Below are 20,714 nucleotides of genomic sequence, written 5' to 3'. Positions count from 1 at the left end.
AAAGGAGATGTGTCCTATCTAGCTCACTGGTTCGAAGGAAGAGGTTGCCATGGCTAGAAGAAAAGCACAAAGCTTCAGTGGCCCAGCAACATAATTGGCTGCTTTGATCATCTCCCTGTGTGGCTGATTGCGGAGCTTGTTGATTATTCTGCCAGGAAGCATTTCAGTCCACGTGTCATTCACATGGAGATATTTGCAAATCACAGCCAGCGATGTGTCATTTTGTATCGCAGCATCGGTTCAATACAGTGCGGCTGTACTGTAGATGAGCTCAGCTGCAGTTCAATTCATTTAGATGAATTGTTACTATCAAGATCAGCATTTCCGTCACTATATTTTACTCGGCTGTGCTCTTACTTTTCTGTGTGAATCTTGGTCAGGTCAGTTTAACCTAATGGAAGCAGAAGTAGAAGCAAAACAAAAATGTTTGTGTCGGGTTTTCCATCTTTCCCTCAAGCTGCTTGTGTGTGTTACTGCTACTGCAACAACAAACTAGTTTTACTATAGGTGTACTATTGGAAAAGACTGAAAATGATGGAGGAATTTGACATCCCAGACCTTTTGTAACCACAATCCCAGGAAGAAAAAGACTACTTTAGGAGTCCATTCTTGCAGTCAGCTGTTTATATAATACATCCCATGTTTCAGGTGAACCACAGTAATGATTCTGGAACAGATAAAGTGTAGATAGATAGTGATTTAGCACACCTAAGTTGTAGAATGGCCAAACCCTGTGTGTGTTTTCTTGGTAAAGGTACTTCTTGCTTTGCATAGACTGAAACTACTTGGGTGAAGGCCGATAATCATCTAAAAAATGTTTATGGGCTTTTCTGGTTAAGCTTCACCAGCAGCTGTGTTGAAGAGGAGTTTACAGGTCAGATCAGCCCAAGCCTCACACACACACACATACAATCTTCTTACTATTTGGATTAAGGGGTTGTGAACAGTACATTCCTAGGTTAACCCCCCACCTCGCCTCCAAACAACAAATATTGTATAGCAGTGTGGCGATCTGTTTCAGTCTAAATTGTTTCAGAATTCACAAATTCATCCTTGTTACTTTTATCTCATCCATGATACTTTGGTTAAAGGCAGGTTATCTTAGCATCTGAGGGAGTTTGGCTGAGGCCAGGAACCCCTGCTGGTGGCCAATAGTGAGAGATACTCAACCTGCCAGCCAATCCCAATGCATTGGAGTCTCCCTTGATTTGCAGTGTGAGAGTGGGTGTTTGAAACCATGGTGACAAAATCAGACAGCAGCCTTTCCAGTGCCTGCCGGGTTGCCTGGTTGTGATGCTTTGGATATGGTTACTATGTATGTAGCAATTATGCACAGAGAGAAAAAAACACAAAAAAGCCTCATTATTTAAAGCGGGGGCGGGGTAAACTATGCATTACCACATTTGTGAAATAACACGACTTTGATTAAACCCACTGTCTGTTCTTTAGCAACAGGTTTGTAATTGATCTGACTTTATTAATTCATTCCAGTTTCACAAAGTAAGGATTTGGACACCAGGAGCTGAAAACCTGGCTGTATCTCCCGATCAGGAAATGGAAATAAGTCTTATCCCAGCTCCTCTGAATCATTCTGTCCCCGTTTTGGCCCGCACGTACTGTGTCCCTTTGTTCCTCCAAACAAACCCGTCGACCTTGTTCGCCACCCTTGTCTAACACAGTGGCACCAATGCTCCAGATCTCTGTCAACACCAGACAGGAGAGGACCACTGTGTGCTTCAAGGTTCCGAGGCCATCCTGATTCCTTTCCGGCTTGGTACGGATTCCATCAATCGACTGTGGGCACTTCGACAGACGCGGTTTTCTTTACAGGACAAAACAATAGCACCATTGTCACTGATGTGCCATTAGAAAGTGAATCGCTTTGTACAGAGGCAGCTCTGTGGTGAACCATTACCCATTCACGAGGCTTTATGGACCACATAGAGGATGAAAGAGGAAGAAGTCTTTCTGCTTTGAGATATTGGAGTCGGGTAAAGAGTGACCGTGTGCCGTAGTCAATACGTCCACATGTCCTTTGAAACCTTCATTATGATGCGATTAAGGCAATTAAATCCTTAGTTTATCCTTGAAAACGAAATATTTATGTCGATGACCTTGTCAGTGCCATCAGAGTGACAACTCCCTGTGTCATTGATTACAGATAAGATAGTTTAAATGCTGAGCCATGTTGTCAATAGACAGTCTACTCTTTCTGGTGTAAACTATGGCTAAAGATTTGATGGCAATGATTGAAAGAGATTGGGCAGCGTTCACATTTACAAATTCAGTAAAAGTAAAGATTGATTAAGAGGCTGGATGATGTGGAGGTTGAACAAGAAGAGAATTTCGGACTGAATACTGAAGTTCTTGTTCTGTGGTGATACTGTGATACTTTTTTTAAAACCTACATTCTCGATACATTTTGTGCAACTGAGCAAATCCTCGATCAATATGTGATCAATGTGTTGAATGCGAGCAGATCCTCTATAATGTCTTGCCATAAAACAGCAGGTGGGAGGCAGTAACTGTAAAAGTATGCGCTCATGTTTTCAGTTGCCAGCTGATGATGTGGTTTGATTTTTCTAAAGGAGCCTGTCATGTGACTGTGCAGTGTCGATGACAAGGCAGGCCCTCTCTCTGACTGGGACTGTATATAACAATGGCCTCACAGTGGCTCGCCTGGTACTGAAACGTTTCTGTGGGTAGAGAAAGAGAGAGAGAGAGAGAGACAGAAAGGGGGGAGGGGAGTTAAAGGGAGGCTAGGCTAGCTTGGCAGTCTCTGGGTAGTGGGCCGATTGACCCCTGACCTTCATGAATGGGACACAATGCATCTTTCTGTCACGGCACCTTCACCCCCCAAAAGTCCTGCCACACACACACGCACACGCATGCATGCATCCTGAGTCATCGTATGTGGGCCAGTGATAGATTGGATAGGAATTCAAAAATGCCTTTATAATTATTTGCAGCATATTCCCTGGCACCGTTACCACCATGTCACATTCTGAGTTACTGACAGTGTGATTATACTCTGACAAATTAAAACATAATGGAATTATAATTGAACAAACATTATAAACAAACCCTGTACACATTTTATTACGAAGTATTTCTTTGATTGTATTTTTGCCTGTAAACAAAGGGTGTGTGTGTGTGTGTGTGTGTGTGTGTGTGTGTGTGTGTGTGTGTGTGTGTGTGTGTGTGTGTGTGTGTGTGTGTGTGTGTGTGTGTGTGTGTGTGTGTGTGTGTGTGTGTGTGTGTGTGTGTGTGTGTGTGTGTGTGTGTGTGTGTGTGTGTGTGTGTGTGTGTGTGTGTGTCAATCAGGAGAGTGTAATACTGACTGATGGTCTGAATAATTTAGCGTGTTGGTCACATGTTCACACTGTGCACACTCACACAGCTACAGTGAGGGATGGTATTGCACTCCGCAGCAGGTTAAAGGCCTCAGCTGGAGTGTGCCAGCAGAGGATAGATGTGTGGAATTCTGCTATTTGAAGCTTTTGGGCTGCAGGCTGCTGCTGATCTGGGTCACATTCTGGAGAGCAGATCATTCAGTTTTGGGTTTTAGAATGTAGTGTGTGATGCTTGCAAGCATGCACACACAGGCGCACACACACATGCACACAAACGCATACATACCAGTGCCAAGGTTGTAAGCACAGGAACTTTAAAACATTACCATACTGTGATATTGTGCTGTGTGTGATTGTGTATCTTTGCTACATTTATAAAGAAATGCTTTCATTCATCTATACATACTGATAACGTTGTAACTATCAGATATTGCTTTTGGTTTGATTCCCAAATAGGACAAAACTATTTTGTAATAATTACAACGACTTAAATAAGCATGTTTAACTTGTTGCTTTCATTAATCTCTCATTCCTTATCTACTGATGGAGAACTAAAACAGACTGCAAAAATCAAACAATTCAGGATGCACATTTCATCAATCCACATTAGATGTTAAACTCATCAGAAGGAATGCTTTGTGTTCTTCTGATTATATATTTTTGGCTGCATGGCCTGCTTTAATTCCATTCCGTTCCAATTCCTGATAAACTAGAAAAAATAAAATAACTTGTGTGGAACACTGATATGTAATGTCATAGTTTTTGTTGTCAAAGATATCAATTTGGAACAACACTATCTAGATTATGGATGACAGGACACACTGACGCTTGCCTGTGTCGCAATAAATCAATCTGAAATGGCTTTTATGAGATAAAAGCGCTCCTTACTGTGTGTGATTTTTAATTAACCTTACTCACTGCGGTTGACACCCTCATGTGCTGTAAACTGCAGCTCCAGGCCGCTCCCCTCTCTGTTCTTACCATTAATGAGTCATAGTCTGTGCTGCAGACACGCTCGTCTGTGTCTCTGCCACAGAAACTCGCCCAGACCCAGCTCTTCCTGATGCCTTCCAGCTTAAACTAAGTGTAACTTTGTTGTGAGTGTTGTTGTTGTGGTACTGAGAGAAACCTGGACCTGGACTACCATGTGGCTTGAGGCTGTCTTGAAAAAGATTCACAGCTTAAGGGCTGAGAAACAACCATGAAGTCAGATCCATCAAGAGTGTGATGAGTGTGACTGCTCTTTGAATGGCAGAAACTACACTCAGGTCATTGCAGTATGGATCTTTCTTTGAAACCATGCACATTGTAAGCAGATGGTGTGTGTGTCTGCGTGTGTGTGTGCTTCAACATGTTCTCGTCCTCAGCGTAGGGGTCCAAGTATCCGGTTTCTTACCTCTTCGGAATTTTTGCCACATTATATGACATGTACACACACATTCTCTCCCCCATCTGTCGCACGGCTCATCACTGCAGAGTAACAACAAAGGTGTGTTCACGTCCCCTAACTCCACTTCAATCTGCTACACAACCAGCAAGGACGTTTATTCTAACATCATCGTCTCTTTGTGCTGACTCACTGGGAAGAATCAGCTTTTATCCGTTATCTAAATTCCTGAATCTAATCTAGCTCATCTTCTAGAGCTGGAAATAAAACATATTTTGTACATGCAGTGTTTGCTGATTGCTCCTTGTGAGATGTTGTGCGATGTGTGAGCGTTTGTGTTTTGTACGACACTGTGTTGTTGACTACAGATTTCTGTGTAACTGGAGCGTGTGAACCAGCGGCTTTATGACCGCAGGGATCGTAAACTCTGACCTTTTCACAGGCTGGAAGGTGAACTTTGTGCATGGCCACCCGTTTGGCAATCCGTTCTGCTTCTCGCCTTTGCTCCCCTTCATCTGGCCATGTATTCTCTTCCCCCCCTTCATCTCTCCGTCTGTCTCTCCCTCTGACTCTCTCTCTCTCTCTCTATCTTTGAGAGGCTCAGGTCATCCAGCTAATGAGCACTCCTATTTAAGACTAGTGCTAGGACCCTAAATAGATCTCATAAGATGCTTTAATCAGCTGCTGAGGCCTCCTCTGCTCTTCGGGTCGGTACAGGCTGTAAGCAGGCGAGGCTGAACATAAACTTTCGCCACCACCTGCTACGTTCGCATCCCTGTTTGGGATCCCGTACCCCGACCGGACCTGGACCTTTTGGTACCATGTTTTCCTACATGAGGACGCCTGCCTACGTTGTAAGTAGCTTTCTGTCGTCTGTTGTGTAGCTGTGTGAAGGCTGAGGCTGCTTGGCTGGGGAGAGAATTAGAGCAGGGGTTAGTGGGTCTTGGTCCTGTTTACCGTGATCACAGAGCCATATTAACCATACACTCCTTTTATTGTAATGGTTTGATTGAGTGAATTATGATAGTGTGTTTACTATGTTCAATCTGCTTATTGACAATGAACAGTGCTTGACATGTTAGCTAAAGGCTTGTAAACACAGCTTACATAACACTCTCTTACCTGTAATGAGAGTGACATTAAGAGAGATCACCTTTAATACTTATTATTGTTGCGGTGTGCAGTGTTTCCTTATCAAAAAACACCTGTGTTGCCAAGTTGTCACTCATTTCCTTGATCTAAAAGTAGTAGGGTTTAGCAGCTTTATAAATATATTATGAAGAGTTATTACATAAGACACTGGAAAAAAAACTCATAAAGCAAATCAAATACTGGAGAACAGTGAGAGAAATACTAAAAATACGTGGAGAAACATCAGGTGTCCTTACGTAACACTGCAGAGACATGCATGTTAAAGTTCTGATTGTATTCCTGTTTATTTGTTTTGGTGAAAGCTCTTGTAAACACAATAGAATCAGTGTGGAATCAACACAAATGTTCTGATTTTGACAGTGTAAGTTGCTTCCTGCAGGCATGTAAACACTCCACTTGTTGGCAGTCGGTGTGAACATTCTGCACATGCATTCCCCTCACCTACTTCATACTTCATCTCAGAAGCCGATTAAGCAACGGGTACTAGTCGGTACTCAATGAAATCCTATTAATTGCATCTATGGAACCTGCATACTCCGCATTTTTGCCTAAGTTGCAACACCCATAAAAACTGTCGCAGTGTAGTAGAAGAGAGAGAGTTGGTGTGATGTTATGCAGAAAACGGCTCACTAAGCTCTTTGGTCACTGATTCTGGTCGATAGTTTTGTCCCAGGTGTGTGTGGCTGTGTTTTTGGGTGCTGTGCTTCTCATCAGCATCGATATAGAGTCAACTGAGAGCTCACAGGGAGGGCGAAGAAAAGGGGGAGATATGACAGCATGACCTGCAACTGAAGGTCGCCCTCAATAGTCTGCTGATGAGGATATGATGTGTGTCAGTGAACAGAGCTGATATGGTGGAGACGTGACGATAAGCTGAGGTTGTGTGTGTGTGTGTTTACTGGTGTCTGTGCATCCAGCGCTCATTTGTTCATTTATGCCTGTTTGATTAAAGCTTTTGTTTAACACAGAATAGGTTTAAGATTGTCTGTTCGTAGGTAGGAGAGAAAGAGAGAGGCGTGAACATGGCAGTGTCGTTGTTCACGTAGCGATTGCATCCTGTTGCCGTAACCCCGTCCACCCCCGTCTCCTCACCACAGCTGTCAAATCTACCTACTGTGGCTTCATTATTCTCTATTGTTCCTTTCTGTCTTTTTTTCTGTGTCAGTCTTTGTGCCTGTGTCCCTCCCTCCAGGAGGAGGCAGAAGACCACGTGACACTTCACACCTCTTTGAGCTCCCCCTCATCCTATCTTTCTTTCTGTTCTCCCCCCCCCACCTCTACTCTCCTCCTGTCATTGTCAGCTGCTCAGCTGTCGTGACTGAAAGGCTTGACTGGCCATTGTTTTCTTCTGTACCAAGAACCCTTGTGTCCCTACGCCGTCTCTGCACTTCATGTGGCACAGCATCATCACGCCTCAGACCCACCGCCACCAGCCCCTCTTCGACTGCCTCGTCACCCCCATCTGTCCCACCAACCACTTCCCCCATGCCCAGTCCAAGGAGAACTAGTTTTTCAAGTCAATTAGGTGTGCAGACTAGACAATGTAAAGAAATGTCATTTGGAGATTCACCAACTAATCAATACAAACGTTTATTGTGGTAATGCGTTTTTTAGGTACGCAGCAATTCTGTAGTCTGGCTTTTGAAGTTTTGAGCAACGGCCACACTGCAAATCAAACGCCCTGTCTGTACATATCATTTTGATAAATACAAGCCCCACAGATGAATGCAAATAGGCAACAACACACACATATAATTCAGGGTCACGGGTCACTGTGGAACTCGTACTCTGGCGGTTGGTTGAGCCGCTTCTAAACAAAACATGCTTATCTCGCTCTCCGTCTCAATGTATAGATTGAAGCCTGGCTGTTATGGAGAATTATCTTCAAACTCTATGTGTCATAAGAGCCATATGACACAAAGAAGCATTTTCAGGCCTTTTAAACATCCTGAGGTCTCCGTTATAGCCATGCTTCGAGTCGGAGGACAAAGCTGTCACGCCAGCAACAATCCACTCTGCCACTGTGTCCTTGATGTAAACAGTGGCTCTTGAGCAGCCCCGGGGCAGCTGCACTGTAGCTCCAGCCTGACCTCTGTGGTCCTTATGCTGCGTGGAGCCGTTCTTCTCCTCTGCCTCCAGACATTTTATATATCTGTGCTGTTCTGTGACAGGAATATGCTGCTAAATTCCTCAAATGTGGTGAATTGGTGTGATAAACTGGGGCGTTCCTGTTATCTAACATGTTAGTTCAGCTCCAGAAGAGTGGAGTTGATATGATTGGTGCCTCTGTGGAGATTAACTGGATTATATTTGCATCATAGGTCACAGCTCATTGTGGTGATTTGTATTTGTTGGAAGAGAGGGAGGGCATACACACACAAATTGTTTGGGCTTGATTCAGAGTTGCTTAAGTCAAAAGGTCAGTGGGGAAAGTTCATGGTGTTCAGAGTTGAGATGTGCGGCCCCTTCACTCCTTTTCTCGGCAGCCTCGTCTTCAGTGTTGAGTGGCAAATTGTTGGGGCGTTAATCTACAACCAGCATGGGCCTCTGCTTCTTTCCTGACTTGTGTGTGATGAGCTTACTCCACATAAACCACTGACCAGTCATGCAAACTGATGTCTTCAAACCTTCCACTTCTAATGAGTGTTAATTATTAATTAGTTCAGATCCATCAGGAATAGGTGGGGTTTTAAATATTAAAAGCTATTTACAGACTCTGTGGGGCTAAAAGGCACAAGAAGCCTAATTCTCCTTGACTATAATTCACTGCATGTTTACAATTGGGTGGGCAAACTCATTAAAATACAGAATAATTCAGATCTAGAATGTGCCAGATTTGATTCTATTTGACCTATAAGTAATACTAGATTATTTTCAAGTCGAATATTTCAGATTGATGTGGTTGTATTGCCATGATACACTGATGTAGAACAAAGGATCTCCTTTTAATGAAATGCTGAATTATTATGTAGATTAGTCTGGTGAACACTGCTTGTCCTGACGCTGGTTCACTCCCGCCTCGCCACGGCTTTTCCTTCTCGTCAGCCGTTCATTGGCAGAGGGGAGGGAACTACTGTAATTAGCTAGAACCAATCATGTCGGCGGTATTAGGGCAGGATTAGTCATTAACTGAAGGCTTAACAGTCAGCTGGCAGTGATGGAGAAACACGTCTAAGTCTGTGCTTCAGCCTTTAGCTTCCCGCTACCCAACCAATAGAGAAAGAGACTCTGAGGTGGAGGAAGTTTGTTCTTAAAATACTCGGGCATCATCTGGCACTCTGTTCTGTTAATAGGAGTGGGGCATACATACATACACACACACACACACACCATCTATAAATACTGTATCTGTCGCCTATGCAACCTTTGTGTCGGGCTTATTGTGGGGTTGTTGCTATTGCCATCAGCTGGTCTTGCATAATGTGTATAGGTCATTTATAAATGTACTGGACTGAAATAGAATCTCGATGGTAGCGATAAACAAACTTTAGTGGATCTTATATGCCCAGTTGGCACCGTCTCAACTGCCAGTATGTAAGGTGGAATGGTAATGTGGATCAGAGCAGACTGGCCTGGCTGTGAGAGAAAGGCTGGCGGCAGTGAGATTGAACACACAGATGTTGTAGAGAGATCACTCAGTAGCACTGCTGGTTCCATTAAAGAAATTGAATTTTCCTTCACGGCTAAATGGAACAAACGACCGCTATCAGTGTGTCGGCAGTTCAGAATTCATTTATTGGAGCCATTCATGTTGTGTCTGCTCGCTCTGGCGCGGCGTCACTTCCTGTTCTTCCATTTTTATTGAATGGTAACAGATTGCTGTTTGCTATTCTGTCATCATGCCCATAAGTCTGCCTGTCTCTCTGCCAGCCCATAAACCTTCTCACAGTGCACTCTAAAACCAGCTTTACTGCAATTACAACTTTGGTTTTTAAAGCAGCATGCACAAATCTTAATGTGATTGAAACAGGTACAAGTTAAAGTATGCTTATTTTAAATAATGGATCTAGATTATGAGGTCGTAAATTGATTCTTTCAGCCCTGTAAATGTCTTAATCTCAGGATTTGTCCTTGTCCAGCGCTGTGAACAGATCTGATCCGTCATCGAGAGAGAGTTCTCTTGGAAGCATGGATCTCCTCACACACCAGCAGCTGCATGCTCCTCTGCTGCACACAACATTAGGACTTACACACACACATTCTTAAACAGTGCGGGAATGTCTCCATATGTTTTAAAGAGAAGAACGGGACTAACATGTCTTGTCAGTGTTTACTTTAATGTTCACACCGGAGTGTAGGCCCAAACAGAACGCTACCATTTAGTGTCTATAAAATAAACACCCTTAATTAATTATACAGCTTTATTGGACAATTGGGCAATCCTGTAGTCTGTTATTAAGTTAATAATGAGCCCTGAGCTTGATTACAGCCTGTGTGCTGCTTCACTCTTCTGCGGCGCTCACCAAAAAGGTTCATCTTTCACTCCCGAGCCCTGGTGATCGTTGGCTGGTGTGTGTGTGTGTGTGTGTGTGTGTGTGTGTGTGTGTGTGTGTGTGTGTGTGTGTGTGTGTGTGTGTGTGTGTGTGTGTGTGTGTGTGTGTGTGTGTGTGTGTGTGTGTGTGTGTGTGTGTGTGTGTGTGTGTGTGTGTGTGTGTGTGTGTGTGTGTGTGTGTGTGTGTGTGTGTGTGTGTGTGTGTGTGAGTATGGGGGGAAGGTTGACATGTGAAATGCCACAGATGTGATTATGGGGGAGTGGGCAGACGTGGGGCTGACTGGCGCCCATCCAAGTGGAAATGTAGGTTAATCTGGTCATATGGGCACAACCATCTTCATCTTCATCATCACCGTGAGTGACAGGCGGGCAGTGGAGCATTGGCTTACTCGCAGTGCATGATTATTAGAAGGTGCGGCGTCTGTGTGTGTGTGTGGCTACAGGCCCGGCTGCGGTGTTCACTTCCCTACCTTCCAATCCATCTTCAAACTCTGCTACGTGATTGGCTCAGTGTCACAGCGGAGATTGATGCGGCTCCCTCATCAACAATCGCTTGCTACCCTGTCACCCTTCCTTTTAACCGTGTTCCAGCTAATTTAATTACACAATCACATTATGTAACACGGTTATAGGGAAACACACACGCGCACACACGCACACGCACACACACACACACACACACACACAAGTAGCCGTGAGTGACTGCACATAGATTGGAATTAGAACACATGTGAGTAGGTTGCAGTCACAGCAGGTTCTGCATGTGAGGAATGATGCATGTGTGTGTCGGTGTGAATGTTAGGGCAAGGTGATCTCAAGACCAGGGAAACATGAGGAGGTGTGCAGGTATTTTGTTTGAGCCTTACTGTATAAATGGCTTCATTGAAACCAGTACTAGAAGTGTACATAAGTGGTACAGAAATCATTTTGCCATCTGTACACAGAGGAAAACATCCTTTGGCTTCTTCTTCCATGACCTAATATCATTGAGCGAGGTCCCGCCCCCCTCACCAGCACCCATGACCCCATCTGTCTTCCCAATACAAGGGAGACACCTACGGACCTAAAGCGCACCTACACTCTCCCACGCACCTCATGCCCTCAACCTGACCTGCACTGCTTGACACATTATTTATCGTTTCATTTACAGTGCACCCTTGACCAGAGGCATGTAGGAGAAAAGGACAGAGAAAGACAGAGGAGGGGCAAAGAGTCCTTAAATACGTATGATGGTGATATATACATTGACTGCAGTAAAAGGTGCTCCAAGCAGAAGTGCACCTCATTGGGTTCCTTTCCTCATTGGGCAAGACAATACCCAATAAGCTCTTGCTTTTAGCTCTGCTTTACCTTCACTCCTGTACCACTTTGCCTTGGTATACTACATTAGACCTCTCTGAGCTGAATGAATCACTCTCACCAGGTATGCCTACACACTCTCCAGGCTTGCTGGATGCATTGTAATGCTGCTCAGAGGATGCTATACTGTACTGACCTGCTGTCTGGCAACACATTTATCAAGCTGGGACAGACAAACTGCTGCTCTTTCTGTGACGACTGTTCTGCATGCAACAGCAAATCTCTCTCTCTCTCTCTGCCCTGGCTCCTCATTCTTTCTTTCTAATGCTCAATCACTCTTTCCACTGCTTATTTACACCCCCCCACCCCCCCAGCTATGAGTTGCACCCCAGCCCCTCAGGTCCTTTCTATTGTTAATTACCCATCAAGAGCCCCTGTTCTCAATCTGGTGCTTCCTAGGCCCCTGCCACAAATCATTCACTTCAAACTAGCCAGGAGTCTTGGCTATGAAAGGAGACATTAAATAGACCATGGAGACTATAGACACCGATGGAATTCCAGGGGCATTCTGAAGTCAATTCTGAATGGTGCAAAACCCTGATATACAGGCTTTCGTCCACAGTAGGGATGTAAATAAACCTCTACTGGACCAGATGTACAGACATGAAATATGCCATGTCATTGTATGTTTTGCAAAAGCCTGAAATGACTACTTTACTACGGTTGCAGCTAATTATGCAAACGGATAACGTGGGCTGGCCTATGAAGAGCATTAACGTGTGGATGAGAGTTGAACAGGTGCAGTTGAATGGTGGAATCTGTCCATCATGGGAACCCTCAACAAACTTAGAAAATAAATAACAATCTAAATTCAGCCATAATGGAATCAAAATATGCATCAATGACGTAACAAAATATCAAAAATATTCTGATCTTATAAAGGAGGGCCCTGCAGAAAAAGTTTGGGAACCATTGCAGTAGATGTTGCTGCTCCTGAAGATGAAGATGTCGTGACTGAGCCGGAACCCTTTGCCACAACATTTTTTTATTCTGTGCATTGCATCACATACTACTTGCATAAATGTGTGTCAACGGAAGGGAGGACAAGCGAGGACATGTATGTTACCTCTATGGCAGTGGTTCCCAAACTTTTTCTTTCGCGCCCCCCTTTTTATAGATCAGAAGTTTTTCACACACCTGCTGGTAAAATAGTCAGTTTGCCTGTCAACATTTCAGTCAGTTGCCAGTCTGCCAGAAACATGAGGAAGCTTCTCAATGCCGTTTCCTGTTGTGCCAGATGACTTTGTGTATTTTGCGTGTGTAAGTGTGTGGTACAAAGATGCTGTTCCCCTTTTTTCTGTCACATTTGTTCCTCTCTTCAACTGGAGCGTTATAGTGACCGAGGCTCAAAGCAGGAGAGTGCGCGTGTGTGTGTGCATAGTGTGTGTTGGAGGTAGCTGGACGCCGTTAAGGACGTGAAGGCTCAGGGGCGGTGAGGCCATTGTAACTCGCTATGCGTCGTCTATTTAGTCCAATCAGAGGTTACAGGAGATCCGAGGAGGATGATGATGAAGTGTTTGTGTGCAGCCCGGGATACAAGGTGACACTCAGCATGACCCAGAGAGACATTTGTGAAATTTGGCGGGCTTTAACATGCAGTCATGGTTCAGTTTCTCCATTCTAAAGAATGATTTCTATCCAGCTGTCAACCATGAGCACCCTCAGATTTGCATGAATTGATTGTTTTGTTTGCAGCTAAAAAAACTGAAATGAGTGTCTTATCTTTAGAGTTTGTAAGGACCCCTGTAATATTCTAGTTTGTAATATACTCAGAATATCCTGTCCAGTAAATTAAACTGTTCATCAAGGCTCAGAGAAGCTTAAGTGGAGTCTTCACAGTTTGGTCTAAAATCAAAAGGAAAGAGGCCGTTTTGTGATCCTCAACCGCCTCCATTGAACTCTTTCTCTCTTCCTGGAACACTTCCTCCTTAATCTATTTCATTTGCTCGATTGGAAGATTAGATCTATTTGGTCTAATTTGTCTTTGCACCAGTTAAACATGTCCTCATCGTTATCCTCTACATTTTGGCTAAATCTTCTCCAAGCTCCTTCCTGTCATGCAGAGTGTCAGACTGTCTGGTTGACCTCCATCCTCTTTCTCTGTTCCTGTGCTGTACTTAGGTGTGAGATTTTGCAGCTCTGTGTATTAGTTTGTCTCGTTAGCTGTAAGTAAATGCTGCCAGTCTCAACACTGCACAACAACCCACTCATCATAATCACATCCCACTATCCGGTCCCCAGTGTAGCACCAACTGTGCTAGGCTTGAAATTTCTTATCCTTCTCTTCCAGACCACATCACCCACTGGTCAGGGGCGCTCCGACTCCCCAGTCTACACCAACCTCCAGGAGCTGAAGATCTCCCAGTCCAGCCTGCCACCCGTTCCCTCCAGCTCCCCCCTCCACATCCTTGGAGACTGGGAGACCCACAAAGACCTGAGCGGCAGGCATTTCTACTACAACCGGGCCACTGGAGAGCGAACCTGGAAGCCACCCCGTACCAGGGACACCCTCAGCAGCACCAGCAGCAGCCGGGGAGACACCCAAGGGAGCACCGAGTCTGGGGTAAGGGGAAGTAGGGAAACTGAGAAACTGGGGTGGATATGACTGATTTGAGGATGTAGTCTAGCCAAAACAAAGCATGGATGTCGTCTTCAAGTGTCCTTTGCTGCTCTCAAGTGGTGGACAGAAGGAACAATCATCCTATAATCATTTTCCAATCCAATTGAAGACAAATTTAGCAACATTGCCCGAGGATCTCCTGCACATCCACGTCTTTCCCTTCTCCGGTTTGTCCTTTTAGCCGCTGTCCTCAGAGGAGAACTGCCACAGTACCCACTCCAGCCAGTCTGACAGTCAGTACGGGTCGCCCCCTAGAGGCTGGTCTGAGGAACTGGACGAACATGGCCACACCCTCTACGTCTCTGAATACACACAAGAGAAGGTGGAATGAGTCATTTGAAGGATTTGGAAGTCTAAATTAAATATATACAATTTGTGAGACTATCAGATGTTGAGTAATGTTTATGTTTGTAGTGGATAAAACATGTGGATGAGCAAGGGCGGCCCTACTACTACAGTGCAGATGGATCCAGGTCAGAATGGGAGTTGCCCAAGGTGAGGATGACTAATGAGCTTTCTACATTCTGCGTAGCTGATGTGGTACATTTGTCTCAAGCCCTTAGGCATTCAATGATCTGAATAGATTCAAGTGCCTTTGTCTCTGCTCCTGTTTGTCTCCAGTACACCATCTCTCCTCAGCCCGGGGAGGTTCCAAAGAGCCGCAGTCTGGAGAGGAAGCATCATGAGCCCATCGTCCTCACCAAGTGGAGACACAGCACTTATGTCTTAGACCTTAACGACAAGGTAGTCCACCTCTTTTAAAAAAAAAAAAAAAAAAAAAAAAAAAAAAAAGGTTTTCCCATTTCCAGGTCATACCATCTCTTTGTCAGACACAGAGAGAGTGAGAGATCTGATGTGATATGTGCTTTCTTGATAAGTGGCAAAACAAATACATAAAGCCCTTTCCTAATGTTTTCTAAACTCTTCTGCATAAATAAGGTCCCTAAGTTCTTACTATGACATCACTTTAATAATTGGCTTGCTGTTAGCTAGTTGGGTTTTGGGCTGTGAGCCAAATCAAAGCAGGCTTAATCATTATTTATAAGGGTGTAGTGCGTGTTGCCCTGTCAGCATATTTCCAGCTGACATTCACAGGGAGACCTATACAGTTATTCCCATTGGATAAAAGTGTTGGAGGCTAATGCTGTGGTGATTCCGTTGCAGCTCTCGTTCAAACTCCGGCGGTTTGCTCCTGACCCTCACAAGAGGAGATTTTGTCTCTCGCTGTACCGTGATAAAGTTGGTACCACTCGTAGCGTCCGTCTCCTCTGGTCTCTGCTCCTCCAATCCAGCATCAAAATGATCTATTACGATGCTGTGTCTCTGATTATGTCCAATACTAGCTCCTTTGCTGGGTTATAAATATAGGAAAGGCTTTAAACAAACCGGTGATATCTGCATTTTCCCTTTTAACATTATTGTTTGTACTTGTTTGGTGCTGAAAGAGGATGATACCTCACCTTGGAATCAAAATCTCTGCCTGCATTAACACTCTTTGTCCAGAGAAACAAACCCAAACTCCTTTCTTTCTCTTAACCCTTCTCCTTTGAATTAACTGCATTGACATTCACCACAATCTACTGATTCCACACCATCATGATTAATCTTCTTCTTCTTACTAACCACAGACTGGCTTGTCAAGTGTGCCGTTGTGTAGTTGGCCATCATCATGTTGACCTTGTTCCTCTTGTTGGTAGGAGTGTGCTCCAGTACCTAACCAGAGCTCTCCAGACTCTGACTCCTGCCCTTCATCTCCTAAGCACCCTTCAACCGTTAGTATTCCATCATGTACCGCAACACATCCATTCATTTCCTCCTGTCTGTCTGTTCAGCTCACCCCTTTAGACTCTTTGCACGCTGCATCTGCATGTCTACAGTTTGTCATGTTCCGTATTTAACACAGGTGTCATTCTTAACATGGTTATGCAAAATCCTTCAGCTATTCCTGTTCATGTTGCAACTTTCACACACTGCAGCTGTGCTATGATGGCCTCTACTTGAAGAGGACCATTAGCCAAGATTAGCCACCAAGTGTCTCCAGTGAGAGGTATTCACAGGTCCAACAGTTTCTGGAGCTTCTAACCCCAAACAAAGTAGTGGAGAACCTGCAGATCAGCATTATCTGTGATCCAAATGGAGAGAGCAGCTTCAGCTTTCTGGGATATCAGACAATTTAGAAGTTAGTCTAGTAGAAAGTTACATAATTGGAGTAACTGGATGCGTTTGGTCCCGACCCACTTAGACTGAATGTTATTTGGACCCTGGACTGTGCTGGGCCTCAGTTCCAAGCAGGTGATTGGAGCTGTGAAGACCTCTATCTCCAACATGATTCCATTTGCTTCTTCAGCTTTAAGCTCCTGTGTGGATGTGTGTGCTTCCATTTCCATGCATGTCTTCTAACAGGTTCTCCTTCTCTGGTCTTCCTCCTCAGCCTTCAGAGAAGTGTGGAGTCCTCAATGTCACCAAAATTACAGAGAATGGAAAAAAAGTCAGGTAAGCCAATCATCATCATTAATATTGATTCTATAACCCTGAAAGTGTTTCTTTGACTTTGCTTTGCCTTGACTTTTTATTGTAATAACGTGTTGTTTTAGGTATTTATTAACAGATCTTTTGGGTTCATTTTATCCGCAATGTGTTTGAGTCAATGGATCAATATTATGCACTTTACAGGAAGAATTGGGCGTCGTCGTGGACGGTGCTGCAGGGTTACTCTCTACTCTTTGCAAAGAGTCAGGGCAGCAGCACCAGCTGGGTACGTATCCCATCAGCCCCGAGAGGCTCAGGCCTGCTTTTCACCATTCACCATTCATCTGTGTGTCAATTCTCTGGTCCTTACTTCTGAGCAGTTATGCGTCTTCATCACTATCTCTTGTTCCTGATTTATTTTGAATTGGTCATTCTTTCTTTATCCTCCCTCCTCTCCTCTCCTCTCCTCTCCTCTCCACACTGAAGTCTTACTACCGTAGCGGCTCCATCCCAGAGCTGCTGCTCACGCTACTTAGCAACTGGAAACGCTCAGTCAAGCCCCGTCCTGCTGTCTCCTATGTCAGCTCTAGGCCTGTGCAGGCTGCCACTGTATGTCCTCTCTCTCTGCATGTGTTTGTTCGCCCCAACTATCTTTAATGCACTACTGCCCCCTGACTGTGTGTGTGTGTGTGTTTGTGTGTATTCACCTATTCAGCTCCAGTTCAGTACAAAGAGAAACATGTACAAGGACTTTGCTTCACATGGGCCGTGAAGGACTGCGCATGTGTTTGAATTAGTGTTATGTCCCCAGAGCTTTAAGGGTTTCTACCGTCACACAAATCCAGGACAAATCCAAGTCATGAGAATGTGTTTGCATGTCCAGATGAAATACCACGAAAGATTTGGAAAAGTCATGCAACATTTTTGGTAATGATTTGAAGTCCAGCAAGAACCTGGGAAGGGAAAAGAAGTGAACATGTTTTTTTTTTAATCACCATTGTTAATGGTAGCATTTTGGTATTTAGCCATGGAAAAATAATGCAAAAGTTTGGGAAATGAATTGGCAGTAATACAATGGCAAACAAATGAATTTTTACAGTTTGTAGGTGGAATTCTGAGGACGTTTTTTTCTAAACACATGTCATTGAACGCCTCCTCCAGACTCTTGAGGTTTGGCTGTGGCAGATGAGAACTAATTATTGTTAGAGAATCACGATGACACAGATTCACCACAAAGAAGTCACACAGTGTGACATTATATCACTTTGACAGTTTGCAGGAGGCATGAAAACCCTCTTCTTCTTTATAAAGCAAATTTCCAAACCTGATATCCAAGCGAGTGAGAAACAAGCAGATTGTCTTGTTACACATCTGAACATTACATAAATAACAATAAGAACTAACTGTTTTAATTTCTAATAACACAATTACTAAATGTGCGTGATTATTAAGAATTTTAAAATGAAACTAATCATATCTGAGTTTGAACCCTGCTTCAGCATTTTATATCATTTTGCATTGAATAGAACTGAAGTTGTAGGTTTATTTACTGAATGTAGAAGAAGTAACAACACATTTTATAGAACAGTCATAGAACAATGAATAACGCATTACGAATAGAAACAATTTTCATGGCTGCAACTGACGATGTCTACACACACGTCCCTGCATTAATGCATTTGCACTGCCAATGAAGTGACACATATATTTGAGACAATCTACATATGAGCCATCTTTATCTTTATGATGAATATGTCACCACTCCTCTTTTGATTTCAGAAGTTTGGCAGCAATCAGTCCAAACCTGAGTTCACTATTGATCTGCGGGGGGGCTCGGTGGAATGGGCCTCCAAGGACAAGTCCAGCAAGAAACACGTCATAGAGGTACAAAACACACTCTGAACCTACACAAATGACACAGGACATGCTTCTGGTCAGGGCATTTCATGTCACCCTGACCGTTGACCTCTTCCTCTCCCAGCTAAAGACCCGTCAAGGGATAGAGCTGTTGATCCAGTCAGAGATTGACAGTGTCATCAATGACTGGTACCGGGCCCTCACAGAGACCATCAACACACACGTGAGTGAAACACTGGGCTGTTCTGTTCTAGTCATGTCATGTCCAACCTTCACCTCCAAGGGGAGGAAGTGGGACGAAACCCACACAGACACTGGGAGAACGTGAGAACTCCCGACAGAAAGGACCCAGTTGGCCCCATTTTAGATTTGTACTTGAGGCCTTCTTGCTACGACTTAGCCCTCCTCTCTTAACCTATGAATGAACACACCAGCACCCCCGTTGCTTTATTAAATCCTGCTCGAGCAAACCAAATTAAACAACCCCAGTCTTACTAAATCACCCTCAAACATGCTTAGCGTGTTGTCCAAGCTAAACGATTCCTCCAATCTCTTTCTCCCATCAAGGCCTGGGAATCAGATGAGGCCATTGAGGAGGACATGCCCGAGTCTCCTGGAGCTGAGAAACAAGACAAGGAGAAGGACCACCGAGACTCCAAGAAGAGCAGAAGTAATACAGGATTGCACATACGACACACCTATAAGACTTACTGTTTTCATTTCATCCTAAAGGTTTAATGCATAATACCCTGTTATTTTAAAAGGAGCCAATCAGGAGTAATGCTGCTGAATTCAGCCATAGATTCAAACAAGAAAAATGAACAAATCACTTTTTTACATTCCAAGGCAGTGAAAGGCACAAGGAGGTTCATTGTATTCTTCTTTTTTCTCATACTCAAACTGTTAAAGAGATATGGTATGATCAGCACAGCTTGTAAACAGGAACTGACGAGGACACACAAGGGTTAAATCAAATCACTCACATCTGCTTCTTTTCCTCAGTGATGAAGACCTCTGTAAGTATGGACACATCAGACCAGAAGAAAACCAGGTTGAAGCTGAAGAAGTTCCTCACGCGTCGACCCACATATCAGGCGGTCCGAGACAAAGGCTACATCAAAGGTATTTAGCCGAGGCCGCCTTGATTACGATGCGTGTAACATCCCACAAATGAGGAATGGAATCCAAAATGTCGTGTCAATATTTGTGGAGAGGAGGAAGATGTTCCACTTAAAAGTCCTGAACTTGTCCCTTAGCAAAGCAAACAGGCTGTGTGCTTTGGTCTCCTATGAGGTCAATCATGCTTAGTCAACAATGTATTTTGCCACATTTCAGATCAGGTTCTTGGCTGCAGTCTGTCCAGTCTGTGCCAGCGAGAGAACACATCGGTACCCAACTTCGTCAAAATGTGTATTGACCATGTAGAGAACACAGGTACAGCACAGCACCATGTGAACCTTTCACAGCTCCGTCTCAATTGTCCTGTTTACATACAGTACCTGAGCATGTATCCCAGCATTCCTGTTACCAACCTCTCTGCTCTCCTACAGTGAAACTTTGACACATTTGAAATAATCAAGCCCATTGAATTGACAAAAAGGTGTAAACACAGTTCCCTCTCTCCTGTAGGCCTCAGTGTTGATGGTTTATACAGAGTGAGTGGGAACCTGGCCGTGATACAGAAGCTTCGCTTTGCTGTCAATCACGGTATGGCTCCACCCCTTTTTGATACCATCGACTGCACTCTGAACGCTTACACGTCTGTACACAGAGAAACAACCATGTTGCTTCATAGTCCTGTCATTGTAAACACTTGTAACATCTCTTCTCCTCCCTCTGTTCTGCTCTTTTACCTGCTTCTCTCTTCCAACTCCTCCCTCTGTCAGATGAGAAGGTGGATCTGAGTGACAGTAAATGGGAGGACATTCACGTCACCACAGGAGCACTCAAAATGTTCTTCAGGGAGCTTCCTGAGCCTCTGTTCACCTACACTTACTTCAATGACTTCGTTAATGCTATTAGTGA

At 44.1% G+C, this 20,714-nt stretch overlaps 1 protein-coding gene across 6 annotated transcripts in view; it reads left to right on the top strand.

Moving 5' to 3' along the window:
• The window catches only part of arhgap12b (Rho GTPase activating protein 12b), a 37,129-nt gene that overhangs the window by 12,721 nt on the left and 3,694 nt on the right, over window positions 1–20,714 (top strand). The window contains exons 3-17 of one of the 6 annotated variants that reach the window (XM_076158147.1): window positions 14,034–14,306; window positions 14,545–14,685; window positions 14,778–14,858; window positions 14,985–15,107; window positions 15,528–15,602; window positions 16,061–16,135; window positions 16,795–16,856; window positions 17,037–17,118; window positions 18,615–18,716; window positions 18,814–18,912; window positions 19,257–19,359; window positions 19,692–19,811; window positions 20,025–20,123; window positions 20,319–20,396; window positions 20,576–20,710. In XM_076158147.1, coding sequence (XP_076014262.1) covers window positions 14,034–14,306; window positions 14,545–14,685; window positions 14,778–14,858; window positions 14,985–15,107; window positions 15,528–15,602; window positions 16,061–16,135; window positions 16,795–16,856; window positions 17,037–17,118; window positions 18,615–18,716; window positions 18,814–18,912; window positions 19,257–19,359; window positions 19,692–19,811; window positions 20,025–20,123; window positions 20,319–20,396; window positions 20,576–20,710 — 1,648 coding nt within the window. Of the gene's footprint in view, window positions 1–14,033; window positions 14,307–14,544; window positions 14,686–14,777; window positions 14,859–14,984; window positions 15,108–15,527; window positions 15,603–16,060; window positions 16,136–16,794; window positions 16,857–17,036; window positions 17,119–18,611; window positions 18,717–18,813; window positions 18,913–19,256; window positions 19,360–19,691; window positions 19,812–20,024; window positions 20,124–20,318; window positions 20,397–20,575; window positions 20,711–20,714 lie in introns of all 6 variants that reach the window. The other 5 variants (XM_076158146.1, XM_076158149.1, XM_076158148.1 and 2 more) reach the window with 5 other exon arrangements.

This window comes from Genypterus blacodes, unplaced genomic scaffold (assembly GCF_046128005.1).
Source record: "Genypterus blacodes isolate CSIRO-AG114 ecotype Tasmania unplaced genomic scaffold, CSIRO-AGI_Gbla_v1 ptg000076l_1, whole genome shotgun sequence".
Taxonomy (NCBI): domain Eukaryota; kingdom Metazoa; phylum Chordata; class Actinopteri; order Ophidiiformes; family Ophidiidae; genus Genypterus; species Genypterus blacodes.
Note: the sequence above shows the minus strand (reverse complement) of the source record. Positions and strands in the feature narration are given on the sequence as shown.